The following is a 12,907-nucleotide window of genomic DNA, read 5'->3' as shown; positions in this document are numbered from 1 at the left end:
TTTGCTTTTTTATTTTTCCTACCTAAGTGGATAACCTCGCACTTTCCCACATTATACTCCATCTGCCAAATGTTTGCCCACTCACTTAGCCTGTCTATATCCCTTTGCAGGTTCTTTGAGTCCTCTGCACAACTTGCTTTCCCACCCATCTTTGTATCATCTGCAAACTTGGCTACATTACACTCGGTCCCTTCATCCAAGTCATTAATGTAGATTGTAAATAGTTGAGGCCCCAGCACCGATCCCTGTGGCACCCCACTAGTTACCTTTTGCCAACCAGAAAATGACTCATTTATCCCGACTCTCTGCTTTCTGTTAGCTTGCCAATTCTCTATCCATGCTAATATATTACCCCCAACTCCGTGAGCTCTTATCTTATGCAGTAACCTTTTATGTGGCACCTTATCGAATGCATTCTGGAAATCCAAATACACCACATCCACTGGCTCACCTTTATCCACCCTGCTCGTTACATCCTCAAAGATCTCCAGCAAATTTGTTAAACATGATTTCCCTTTCATAAAACCATGCTGACTCTGCTTGACTGCATTATAATTTTCCAAATGCCCTGCTACTGCTTCCTTAATGAAGGACTCCAGCATTTTCCCAACGACAGATGTTAGGCTAACTGGTTTATAGTTTCCTGCTTTCTGTCTCCCTCCTTTCTTAAATAGGGGTGTTACATTTGCAGTTTTCCAATCCGCTGGGACCTCTCCAGAGTCCAGTTAATTTTGGTATATTGCAAGCAATGCATCCGCTATCTCTGCAGCCACTTCTTTTAAGACCCTGGGATGCAGGCCATCTGGTCCAGGGGACTTGTCATCTTTTAGTCCCATTATTTTACCAAGTACTTTTTCCTTAGTTTTCCTCAGTCGCTGAAGGTAAGCATGTAGGTGCAGCAGGCGGTTAAGAAGGCAAATGGTATGTTGGCCTTCATAGCGAGAGGATTCGAGCACAGGAGCAAGGATGTCTTGCTGCAGTTGTACAGGGCCTTGGTGAGACTACACCTTGAGTATTGTATGCAGTTTTGAGGAAGGATGTTCTTGCCATGGAGGGAGTGCAGCGAAGATTCACCAGACTGATACCTGGGATGGCAGGAATGACGTATGAGGAGAGATTGGGTCGATTGGGCTTATATTCGCTGGAGTTTAGGAGAATGAGAGGGGATCTCATTGAAACTTACAAAATTCTAACAGGACTAGACAGACTAGATGCAGGAAGGATGTTCCTGATGGCAGGGGAGTCCAGAACCAGGGGTCACAGTCTAAGGATAAGGGGTAAGCCATTTAGGACAGAGATGAGGATGAACTTCTTCACCCAGAGAGTGGAATTCTCTACCACAGAAGGCAGTTGAGGCCAATTCATTAAATATATTCAAGAAGGAGTTAGATATATTTCTTAAGGCTCAAGGGATCAAGGGATATGGGGAGAAAGCAGGGACAGGGTACTGAGTTTGGATGATCAGCCATGATCTCATTGAATGGCGGAGCAGGCTCGAGGGGCCGAATAACCTACTCCTGCTCCTATCTTCTATGTTTCTATGTGATAGTGAATGTCTTAAGTTCCCCCCTCCCTGTGGCCCCTTGATAATCCATTATTGTTGTGTACCTTCCTCCAGTCCGAAAAAAAACCCAACCGTTCACTCCCCCTACTCTCTGTTGCTAATTCTCTTGCTCTTTTTCTACTTCATGCCTCTAGTTATGAAGCCCAGGACCCTTTCTCCAACCCTGAGTGGGAGAGGCTGCCAAAGATGTCCACTCCGGGGCTGGCGTCGATCGGCCACCCGCGCCTCTTTCCTCCAGCTGTCAATCAAAGCTGGGAGGGGGGCGGGGCCGAGGTGAAGGGCCCCCGCGAGGTGATGGGGTGACGTCACTTCCGGTCTGCGTGTGCGTCTGAAATCCCGGTCCGCCCCCCTCCGGCGGAGCGCAGCGCATCCGGTCCGGAGGTTCCGGGTCGCGTTTTGCTTGGTTTTTTTTTATCCCACATCCTCGGTTGGCCACGAAATGGCGGCGCTGCTGAGACTCCTGACGGAGCAGGTGAGGGAGAGTGACCGGGGATCGGGGCCTAGTCTCTGCCCGGGGAGAGAGAGGGGATTATAAAGGATCAAAAGTGGGGGTGCGGAACAAATCTCCCGGGGTGAAGGGTGAGGGGGGCGAGCCGGGGCTGGAGGGGCCGAAGGGTCTGGGATTGTCCCCCGGGGTCGATTTTGGGGGTTTTATTGAGGATTTGGGGGGGTTTATTGGGATTTGGGGCTTTTTGTTGGCGTTTGGGGGTTTATTGAGGTTTTATTGAGGTTTTGGGGGGTTTATTGAGGTTTTTGGGGCTTTATTTAGGTTTTGGGGGGTTGATTAAGGTTTGGGGCGTTTATTGGGGGTTTATTGAGGTTTTGGGGTATCTATTGAGGTTTTGGGGTTTTTTATTAGGGTTTGGGGCGTTTATTGGCGGTTTGGGGGGATTATTGAGGGTTTTGGGGGTCTATTGTGGTTATGGGGGTTTTATTGAGGTTTTTGGGGATCTATTGAGGTTTTGGGGGTTTTTATTAGGGTTTGGAGCGTTTATTGGGGGATTATTGAGGTTTTTGGGGGTCTATTGAGGTTATGGTGGGGTTATTGAGGTTTGAGGGGGTTTATTTGGGGTTTATTAAGTTTTTTGGGGGGTTGTTGAGCTTTTGGGGGATTATTGAGGTTTTGGTGGGTTTATTAGACTTTTGAGGGCTGATTTAGGCTTTTGGAGGTTGGTTTAGTTTTTTGGGGCTGATTCAGGGTTTTGTGGGGCTGGTTTGGTTTTTTCGGGGATTCGATCGAGTTTTTTGGGGGTTGATTCGGGTTTTTTGTGGGTTCTGGATTTTTCGGCGCTGATTCAGGTTTTGGGGTTATTAGGGGTTTCGGGTTTTTTGGGGGGGGTTGGTTCGGGTTTATTGATGCTCAGGGTTTATTGATGCTCCGGCTGTTGAGCCGCACCCTGCCCCGGCTCCTGTTCCGTCGGGTCCTGCTCCACCTCCTGCCCCGCATTCTCAGCCGCCTTCTCTCTGCCTTCTTCACAGGTTACATCTACCGCCGCTCGCAGCCGCGAACTGAGCCGGGAGATCCGGGGAGCTACCCAGCCAGTGGACCAGGTCAGGGGTGATGGGGAGGGGGCTAGGGATTGGGGAAGGGGAGGGGTTGGGAGTGCGGTTGGGGGGTGGGATGGAGGGGAGAGCGGGTGGGGTTGGAGGGGGTAGGGTCTGGAGGTGAGGTGGAGTGGGGGAACACTTGGGATGTCGATTGGGGGGGCGGCGGTGTCTGTCTGGGGCCGAGGCTGAGCGAACCCTGACCCCGACAAACTCGGTGCTCTGATCCCCCGCGGTTAATGGAGCTTCCCGGCCAGTATCACCGACGGGGCCCTGGAAGGGGGTCTCCCTTGGCCCCTGCTGCCCTGTGCCCCAACGGATGGGGTGGTCCTGGCTCGGCGAGAAGAGCGAACCCCCCCCCCCCCCCAAGCGGGGTGGGAGTGAACTGTACATGATTGGGAGTATTGTCTCGTGTGAGTATTAGAGCATAAGATTTAGGAGCAGGAGTCGGCCATACGGCCCCTCGAGCCTGCTCCGCCATTCAATAAGATCATGGCTAATCATCGACCTCAACACCACTGTCCCGCCCGATCTCCATATCCCTCGATTCCCCTAGAGTCCAACAATCTATCGATCTCAGCCTTGAATATACTCAACGACTCAGCATCCACAGCCCTCTGGGGCAGAGAATTCCAAAGATTCACAACCCTCTGAGTGAAGAAATTCCTCCTCATCTCAGTCCTAACTGGCCGACCCCTTATCCTGAGACTACGCCCCCTAGTTCTAGACTCTCCAGCCAGGGGGAAACAACCTCTCAGTATCTACCCTGTCAATCCCCCTCAGAATCTTGTATTGTTTCAATGAGATCACCTCTCATTCTTCTAAACTCCAGAGAGTATCGGCCCATTCTACACAATCTCTCATCATAGGACAGCCCTCTCCTCCCAGGAATCAATCTAGTGAACCTTCGTTGCACCGCCTCCAAGGCATGTATGTCCTTTCTCAGATAAGGAGACCAAACTGTGCCCAGTACTCCAGGTGTGGTCTCACCGAAGCCCTGTACAATTGTAGCAAGACTTCCTTACTCTTATACTCCAGGCCCCTTGCAATAAAGGCCAACATGTCATTTGCCTTCCCAATTGACCCTGCTCCCCTCAATAACCTCACATCTCTCCACAGGGCCTCAGCTTCCTCCAACTGAAGAATCAGCTGCTGGCGATGTACCTCTCGGACCTGACGTACCTGATTCTCCGCAAGGTAACGGGGAACACACTGAAGGACGAGTCTGCCCTCCTACGACTGGTGGAAATCCGGACGGTATGCAGCCAATCACAAACCGGAATCTAATCGAGGGGTTCGGGGGGTTTATATATAGAATAACAGATACCCGGGAGTGAGTTACAGGCTGGAATCTAATCGAGGGGTTCGGCGGGTTTATATATAGAATAACAGATACCCGGGAGAGAGTTACAGGCTGGAATCTAATCGAGGGGTTCGGGGGTTTATATATAGAATAACAGATACCTAGGAGTGAGTTACAGGCTGGAATCTAATCGAGGGGTTTGGGGGTTTATATATAGAATAACAGATACCCGGGAGTGAGTTACAGGCTGGAATCTAATCGAGGGTTCGGGGGTTTATATATAGAATAACAGATACCCGGGAGTGAGTTACAGGCTGGAATCTAATCGAGGGGTTCGGGGGGGTTTATGTATAGAATAACAGATACCCGGGAGTGAGTTACAGGCTGGAATCTAATCGAGGGGTTTGGGGGGTTTATATATAGAATAACAGATACCTGGGAGTGAGTTACAGGCTGGAAACTAATCGAGGGGTTCGGGGGGTTTATATATAGAATAACAGATACCCGGGAGTGAGTTACAGGCTGGAATCTAATCGAGGGGTTCGGGGGGGTTTATATATAGAATAACAGATACCCGGGAGTGAGTTACAGTCTGGAATCTAATCGAGGGTTTCGGGGGGTTTATATATAGAATAACAGATACCCGGGAGTGAGTCTGGAATCTAATTGAGGGGTTCGGGGGGTTTATATGTAGAATAACAGATACCCGGGAGTGAGTTACAGGCTGGAATCTAATCGAGGGGCTCAGGGGGTTTATATATAGAATAACAGATACCCGGGAGTGAGTTACAGGCTGGAATCTAGTCGAGGGGTTCGGGGGTTTATATATAGAATAACAGATACCCGGGAGTGAGTTACAGACTGGAATCTAATCGAGGGGCTCAGGGGGTTTATATATATAGAATAACAGATACCCGGGAGTGAGTTACAGTCTGGAATCTAATCGAGGGGTTCGGGGGGTTTATATATAGAATAACAGATACCCGGGAGTGAGTTACAGGCTGGAATCTGATCGAGGGGCTCAGGGGGTTTATATATAGAATAACAGGTACCCGGGAGTTAGTTACAGGCTGGAATCTAATCGTGGGGTTCGGGGGGTTTATATATAGAATAACAGATACCCGGGAGTGAGTTACAGTCTGGAATCTAATCGAGGGGTTCGGGGGGTTTATATATAGAATAACAGATACCCGGGAGTGAGTTACAGGCTGGAATCTAATCGAGGGGTTCGGGGGGTTTATATATAGAATAACAGATACCCGGGAGTGAGTTACAGGCTGGAATCTAATCGAGTGGTTCGGGGGGTTTATATATAGAATAACAGATACCCGGGAGTGAGTTACAGTCTGGAATCTAATCGAGGGGTTCGGGGGATTTATATATAGAATAACAGATACCCGGGAGTGAGTTACAGGCTGGAATCTAATCGAGGGGTTCGGGGGGGTTTATATATAGAATAACAGATACCCGGGAGTGAGTTACAGGCTGGAATCTAATCGAGGGGTTCGGGGGGTTTATATATAGAATAACAGATACCCGGGAGTGAGTCTGGAACCTAATTGAGGGGTTCGGGGGGTTTATATCGAGAATAACCGATTCTGTTATCCCCCCCAGGCGTTGGAGAAGATGAGGCCCATCGATCAGAAGCTGCGATACCAGATCGATAAACTTGTGAAAACTGCGGTAACTGGAAGCCTGGGTAAGGATTGGGTGCAGGGCTCAAATCCAGAGGGGGTGATGGGACCCTCTCTCTCCCTCTCTCTGATGGGCGGACTGGGTGGGGCAGTGGGTGAGACACAATCTATTCAGTAATAATTTGAGAGCCTCTTACTTTCTCCGCAGGTGATGATAATCCTTTGACCTTCAGACCAAACCCGGGTAACCTGCTCAGTAAGGTGAGGATTTTGAGATCACTCTACAAGTAACAGGCTCGAGGGGTTGAATGGGCCTCCTCCTGTTCCCGTGTACCGACCCCTCCGACAGTGCAGCGCTCCCTCAGTACTGACCCTCCAACAGTGCAGCGCTTCCACAGTACTGACCCTCCGACAGTGCAGCGCTCCCTCAGTACTGCCCCTCCGACAGTGCGGCGCTCCCTCAGTACTGCCCCTCCGACAGTGCAGCTCTCCCTCAGTACTGACCCTCCAACAGTGCAGCGCTTCCACAGTACTGACCCTCCGACAGTGCAGCGCTCCCTCAGTACTGCCCCTCCGACAGTGCGGCGCTCCCTCAGTACTGCCCCTCCGACAGTGCAGCGCTCCCTCAGTACTGACCCTCCGACAGTGCAGCGCTCCCTCAGTACTGACCCTCCGACAGTGCAGCGCTCCCTCAGTACTGCCTCTCCGACAGTGCGGCGCTCCCTCAGCACTGACCCTCCGACGGTGCGGCGCTCCCTCAGTACTGCCCCTCCGACAGTGCGGCGCTCCCTCAGTACTGCCCCTCCGACAGTGCGGCGCTCCCTCAGTACTGCCCCTCCGACAGTGCGGCGCTCCCTCAGTACTGCCCCTCCGACAGTGCGGCGCTCCCTCAGTACTGCCCCTCCGACAGTGCGGCGCTCCCTCAGTACTGCCCCTCCAACAGTGCGGCGCTCCCTCAGTACTGCCCCTCCGACAGTGCGGCGCTCCCTCAGTACTGCCCCTCCGACAGTGCGGCGCTCCCTCAGTACTGCCCCTCCGACAGTGCGGCGCTCCCTCAGTACTGCCCCTCCGACAGTGCGGCGCTCCCTCAGTACTGCCCCTCCGACAGTGCGGCGCTCCCTCAGTACTGCAGGAGAGTTGGACTCGCATAAACTGGTGACTGGGCAGTTAATCGAACTCTTGCTGTGCTGTGACTTGATTCCAGCTGGATGAGGAAGATGATGACGAGGATGAGGAGGAGGATGGGAAGAGCCGGAAGCAGGGATCCGGCTTGAAATCGAAGAAGATCTACATTCCCCCGAGGCTAGTTCCCATGCACTATGGTAAGTAATGAAATGAGCTTCCGACCCCATATCCACACCATCACCAAGACCGCCTACTCCCACCTCCGTCACAGCGCCAGTCTCCGCCCTTGCCTCAGCTCATCTGCTGCTGAAACCCTCATCAATATCTTTGTTACCTCTAGTGTCGACTATTCCAACGCATTTCATCTTGCACCCTCCGTAGCCATCCGCTCATCCAAAACTCTGCTGCCCGTGTCCTAACTCGCACCAAGTCCCGTTCACCCATCACCCCCTGTGCTCGCTGACCTACACTGACTCCTGGTTAAGCAGCGCCTCGATTTAAAAATTCTCATCCTTGTTTTCAAATCCCTCCATGGTCTCGCCCCCTCCTTATCAAATTCAAATTCAAATTGCTTTATTGGCATGATAAGGTACATCTTATGTTGCCAAAGCATCAAAATACATTTATGGTTGAACACATAAACGCAGTTCTATTCATACAGTGTATAAACAGGTATATCCCTGAGTGTATAAATATACATTCGCATTTTTTATATATACTCTTTTCTTAGTTTACTGGTTGTCCCTCTGTTCATGGCAAGCTGTAACATAGTGTGCCGCCAGTGTTACACAGCTTCTCTCCTCTCCCAGTAGGAATGGGAGTTTTTGGTTGTCATTCAGATTTCTGAATTCAGGGCATATTTGTGAGAATTTTTGGTAGAAATTCTCCCTGATGCCCTGATATTTTTCACAGGCTGTGAGGAAGTGCATCTCTGTCTCCACCACTCCCTGACTGCAGTGAGAGCATATCCTGTCCTCTCTTGGCAGCCTGGTCTGCCTTTTTCGATCGCGAGGCTATGTTCGCTAAGTCTGTACCTTGTCAAGGTTCTTCTCAGTTTGTTATCCTTTACCATGGTCAGGTAATCAGCTATGTTGTATTGTCTGTTTAGGGCCAAGTAACAATTGAGTTTGCTTTGGGTTTTTCTCTCGCTCTCTGTCCCTCTCTCGCTCGCCGTCCCTCCCTCTCGCTCGCCGTCCCTCCCTCCCTCTCGCTCGCCGTCCCTCCCTCCCTCTCGCTCGCCCTCCCTCCCTCTCGCTCGCCGTCCCTCCCTCTCGCTCGCCGTCCCTCCCTCCCTCTCGCTCGCCGTCCCTCCCTCCCTCCCTCTCGCTCGCCCTCCCTCCCTCCATCTCGCTCGCCCTCCCTCCCTCCCTCTCGCTGGCCCTCCCTCCCTCCCTCTCGCTGGCCCTCCCTCCCTCCCTCTCGCTCGCCCTCCCTCCCTCCATCTCGCTCGCCCTCCCTCCCTCCCTCTCGCTGGCCCTCCCTCCCTCCCTCTCGCTGGCCCCTCCCTCCCCTCCCTCTCGCTCGCCCTCCCTCTCGCTCGCCGTCCCTCCCTCCCTCTCGCTCGCCCTCCCTCCCTCCCTCTCGCTCGCCGTCCCTCCCTCCCTCTCGCTCGCCGTCCCTCCCTCCCTCTCGCTCGCCGTCCCTCCCTCCCTCTCGCTCGCCGTCCCTCCCTCCCTCTCGCTCGCCGTCCCTCCCTCCCTCTCGCTCGCCCTCCCCTCCCTCCCGCCTCGCTCGCCGTCCCTCTCGCTCGCCCTCCCTCCCTCCCGCTCGCTCGCCGTCCCTCTCGCCCTCCCTCCCTCTCGCTCGCCCTCCCTCCCTCTCGCTCGCCCTCCCTCCCTCTCGCTCGCCCTCCCCTCCCTCCCTCTCGCTCGCCGTCCCTCCCTCCCTCTCGCTCGCCGTCCCTCCCTCCCTCTCGCTCGCCCTCCCTCCCTCTCGCTCGCCCTCCCTCCCTCTCGCTCGCCCTCCCTCCCTCTCGCTCGCCCTCCCTCCTCTCGCTCGCCCTCCCTCCCTCTCGCTCGCCCTCCCTCCCTCTCGCTCGCCCTCCCTCCCCTCTCGCTCGCCGTCCCTCCCTCCCTCTCGCCCTCCCTCCCTCCCTCCCTCTCGCCCTCCCTCCCTCCCTCTCGCCCTCCCTCCCTCCCTCTCGCCCGCCCTCCTCCCTCCCTCTCGCCCGCCCTCCCTCCCTCCCTCTCGCTCGCCCTCCCTCTCGCCCTCCCTCCCTCCCTCCCTCCCTCCCTCCCTCTCGCCCTCCCTCTCGCCCTCCCTCCCTCCCTCCCTCCCTCCCTCTCGCCCTCCCTCTCGCCCTCCCTCCCTCCCTCCCTCCCTCCCTCCCTCCCTCTCGCCCTCCCTCCCTCCCTCCCTCCCTCCCTCCCTCCCTCCCTCTCGCCCTCCCTCCCTCCCTCCCTCTCGCCCGCCCTCCCTCCCTCCCTCCCTCCCTCTCGCCCTCCCTCTCGCCCGCCCTCCCCTCCCTCCCTCTCGCCCTCCCTCCCTCCCTCCCTCCCTCCCTCCCTCCCTCCCTCCCTCTCGCCCTCCCTCCCTCCCTCTCGCCCTCCCTCCCTCCCTCCCTCCCTCTCGCCCTCCCTCCCTCCCTCCCTCCCTCCCTCCCTCTCGCCCTCCCTCCCTCCCTCCCTCCCTCTCGCCCTCCCTCCCTCCCTCTCCCTCCCTCCCTCCCTCCCTCTCGCTCGCCGTCCCTCCCTCCCTCCCTCTCGCCCTCCCTCCCTCCCTCCCTCTCGCCCTCCCTCCCTCCCTCCCTCCCTCTCGCCCTCCCTCCCTCCCTCCCTCTCGCCCTCCCTCCCTCCCTCCCTCCCTCTCGCTCGCCGTCCCTCCCTCCCGCCCTCCCGCCCTCCCTCCCTCCCTCCCTCCCTCTCGCCCTCCCTCCCTCCCTCTCGCCCTCCCTCCCTCCCTCCCTCCCTCCCTCCCTCTCGCCCTCCCTCCCTCCCTCCCTCCCTCTCGCCCTCCCTCCCTCCCTCTCCCTCCCTCCCTCCCTCCCTCTCGCTCGCCGTCCCTCCCTCCCTCCCTCTCGCCCTCCCTCCCTCCCTCTCGCCCTCCCTCCCTCCCTCCCTCTCGCCCTCCCTCCCTCTCGCCCTCCCTCCCTCCCTCTCGCCCTCCCTCCCTCCCTCTCGCCCTCCCTCCCTCCCTCCCTCTCGCTCGCCCTCCCTCCCTCCCTCCCTCCCTCCCTCCCTCCCTCTCGCCCTCCCTCCCTCCCTCTCGCCCTCCCTCCCTCCCTCCCTCTCGCCCTCCCTCCCTCCCTCCCTCTCGCCCTCCCTCCCTCCCTCTCGCCCTCCCTCCCTCTCGCCCTCCCTCCCTCCCTCTCGCCCTCCCTCCCTCCCTCTCTCCCTCCCTCCCTCTCGCCCTCCCTCCCTCCCTCTCGCCCCTCCCTCCCTCCCTCCCTCTCGCCCTCCCTCCCTCCCTCTCGCCCCTCCCTCCCTCCCTCTCGCCCTCCCTCCCTCTCGCCCTCCCTCCCTCTCGCCCTCCCTCCCTCTCGCCCTCCCTCCCTCCCTCTCGCCCTCCCTCCCTCCCTCCCTCCCTCTCGCCCTCCCTCTCGCCCTCCCTCTCGCCCTCCCTCCCTCTCGCCCTCCCTCCCTCCCTCTCGCCCTCCCTCCCTCTCGCCCTCCCTCCCTCCCTCTCGCCCTCCCTCCCTCTCGCCCTCCCTCCCTCCCTCTCGCCCTCCCTCCCTCTCGCCCTCCCTCCCTCCCTCCCTCCCTCCCTCCCTCCCTCTCGCCCTCCCTCCCTCCCTCTCGCCCTCCCTCCCTCTCGCCCTCCCTCCCCTCTCGCCCTCCCTCCCTCTCGCCCTCCCTCCCTCCCTCTCGCCCTCCCTCCCTCTCGCCCTCCCTCCCTCCCTCTCGCCCTCCCTCCCTCTCGCCCTCCCTCCCTCCCTCTCGCCCGCCCTCCCTCCCTCCCTCCCTCTCGCCCTCCCTCCCTCCCTCCCTCTCGCCCTCCCTCCCTCTCGCCCTCCCTCCCTCCCTCCCTCCTCTCGCCCTCCCTCCCTCCCTCCTCCCTCCCTCTCGCCCGCCCTCCCTCCCTCTCGCCCTCCCTCCCTCCCTCCCTCTCGCTCGCCCTCCCTCCCTCCCTCCCTCTCGCCCTCCCTCCCTCTCGCCCTCCCTCCCTCCCTCTCGCTCGCCCTCCCTCCCTCCCGCCCTCCCTCCCTCCCTCCCTCTCGCCCTCCCTCCCTCCCTCTCGCCCTCCCTCCCTCCCTCTCGCCCTCCCTCCCTCCCTCCCTCTCGCCCTCCCTCCCTCCTCCCTCCCTCCTCCCTCTCGCCCTCCCTCCCTCCCTCTCGCCCTCCTCCCTCCTCTCGCCCTCCCTCCTCCTCCCTCCCTCTCGCCCTCCCTCCCTCCCTCCCTCTCGCCCTCCCTCCCTCTCGCCCTCCCTCCCCTCTCGCCCTCCCTCCCTCCCTCTCGCTCGCCCTCCCTCCCTCCCTCCCCGCCCTCCCTCCCTCCCTCCCTCTCGCCCTCCCTCCCTCCCTCTCGCCCTCCCTCCCTCCCTCTCGCCCTCCCCCTCCTCCCTCTCGCCCTCCCTCCCTCCCTCTCGCCCTCCCTCCCTCCCTCTCGCCCTCCCTCCCTCTCGCCCTCCCTCCCTCCCTCTCGCCCTCCCTCCCTCCCTCTCGCCCTCCCCTCCCTCCCTCTCGCCCTCCCTCCCTCTCGCCCTCCCTCCCTCCCGCCCTCCCTCCCTCCCCTCCCTCCCTCCCTCCCTCTCGCCCTCCCTCCCTCTCGCCCGCCCTCCCTCCCTCCTCCCTCTCGCCCGCCCTCCCTCTCGCTCCCTCTCTCTCTGTCTCTCTGTCTGTCTCTCTCTCGCGCTCTCTTTCGGATGCTCGCTCTCGGTCTCTCTCGCTCGCTCCCTCTCTGTCGCTTGCTCTCTTGCTCCCTCGCTGTCTCTCGCTCTCGGTCTCTCTTGCTCGCTCTGTCTCTCGCTCTCTCTCGGTGTTGCGATAACCCGTTAACGGATCGTCTCTCGAATTCTGGTGGGCAGACGCGGAGCAGACGGGAGCGGACAAGGAGCGAAAGGTTCTGGAGCGGGCCAAGCGGCGGGCACTCAGCAGCTCGGTGATCCGGGAGCTGCAGGAGCAATACACGGAGGCACCGGAGGAGGTGCGGGAAGGCCACAATTACCACGCTATGCGGCATAGCCGGGAGGATGAGCACAGGCGAGTGCAGCGCGCGGGCGTGACGCGCGGGCCGTTTACGTGGCGGTATTATAGGACAGAGGATGACCTGATAAATGTCTTTAAGATTACGAAGGGAGTGGATAAGGTAGACGTAGAGAAGTTGTGCAGTCAGTTTAACCTCGGGAGTGGGGAAACTTTTAGAAACAATAATCTGGGACGAAATTAACAGTCATTCGGACAAGTGTGGATTAATTAAGGAAAGCCTTGTTGAAGGTAAATCGTGTTTAACTTGATTGAGTTTTTTGATGAGGTAACAGAGAGGGTTGATGAGGGCACTGCGGTTGACGTAGTGTACATGGATTTCCAAAAGGCGTTTGATAAAGTTCCACATAATAGGCTTGCCAGCAAAGTTGAAACCCATGGAATGAAAGGGACAGTGGCAGCACGGATACAAAATTGGCTAAGTGACAGGAAACATAGAAGATAGGAGCAGGAGTCGGCCATTCGGCCCTTCGAGCCTGCTCCGCCATTCAATGAGATCATGGCTGATCATCCAAATTCAGTACCCTGTCCCTGCCTTCTCCCCATATCCCTTGATCCCTTTACCCTTAAGAAATATATCTAACTCCTTCTTGAA

The 12,907-nt window shown here is 57.8% G+C and overlaps 1 protein-coding gene across 2 annotated transcripts; it reads left to right on the top strand.

The window, feature by feature from the left end:
- The first annotated feature begins 1,877 nt into the window (after window positions 1-1,877).
- ngdn (neuroguidin, EIF4E binding protein) lies at window positions 1,878-12,511 on the top strand. Of its 2 annotated transcripts, XM_085979078.1 has the most exons (7): window positions 1,881-2,036; window positions 3,044-3,115; window positions 4,229-4,366; window positions 6,027-6,111; window positions 6,255-6,307; window positions 7,251-7,368; window positions 12,135-12,511. In XM_085979078.1, exons 1-7 carry the CDS (start codon window positions 2,004-2,006, stop codon window positions 12,494-12,496), a joined length of 861 nt encoding a protein of 286 aa, XP_085835204.1. In that variant the 5' UTR covers window positions 1,881-2,003; the 3' UTR covers window positions 12,497-12,511. The 2 variants fall into 2 exon arrangements, with proteins under 2 accessions (XP_085835205.1, XP_085835204.1); XM_085979079.1 differs by lacking the exon at window positions 3,044-3,115 and having other exon boundaries at window positions 1,878-2,036.
- The last annotated feature ends 396 nt before the right edge of the window (window positions 12,512-12,907 follow it).

Source organism: Somniosus microcephalus, unplaced genomic scaffold, assembly GCF_052327205.1.
Source record: "Somniosus microcephalus isolate GS21.2 unplaced genomic scaffold, FLI_Smic_1.0 unresolved_chr7, whole genome shotgun sequence".
Taxonomy (NCBI): domain Eukaryota; kingdom Metazoa; phylum Chordata; class Chondrichthyes; order Squaliformes; family Somniosidae; genus Somniosus; species Somniosus microcephalus.
This window is presented reverse-complemented; position numbering and strand designations above follow the sequence as displayed.

Excerpts from the sequence above, each read along its gene's own strand:
- ngdn (XM_085979078.1), top strand. The coding sequence starts at position 2,004 with ATGGCGGCGCTGCTGAGACTCCTGACGGAGCAG. Across the intron at positions 6,308-7,250 it reads CGGGTAACCTGCTCAGTAAG|CTGGATGAGGAAGATGATGA; the intron begins GTGAGGATTTTG and ends ACTTGATTCCAG. Across the intron at positions 7,369-12,134 it reads GCTAGTTCCCATGCACTATG|ACGCGGAGCAGACGGGAGCG; the intron begins GTAAGTAATGAA and ends TCTGGTGGGCAG.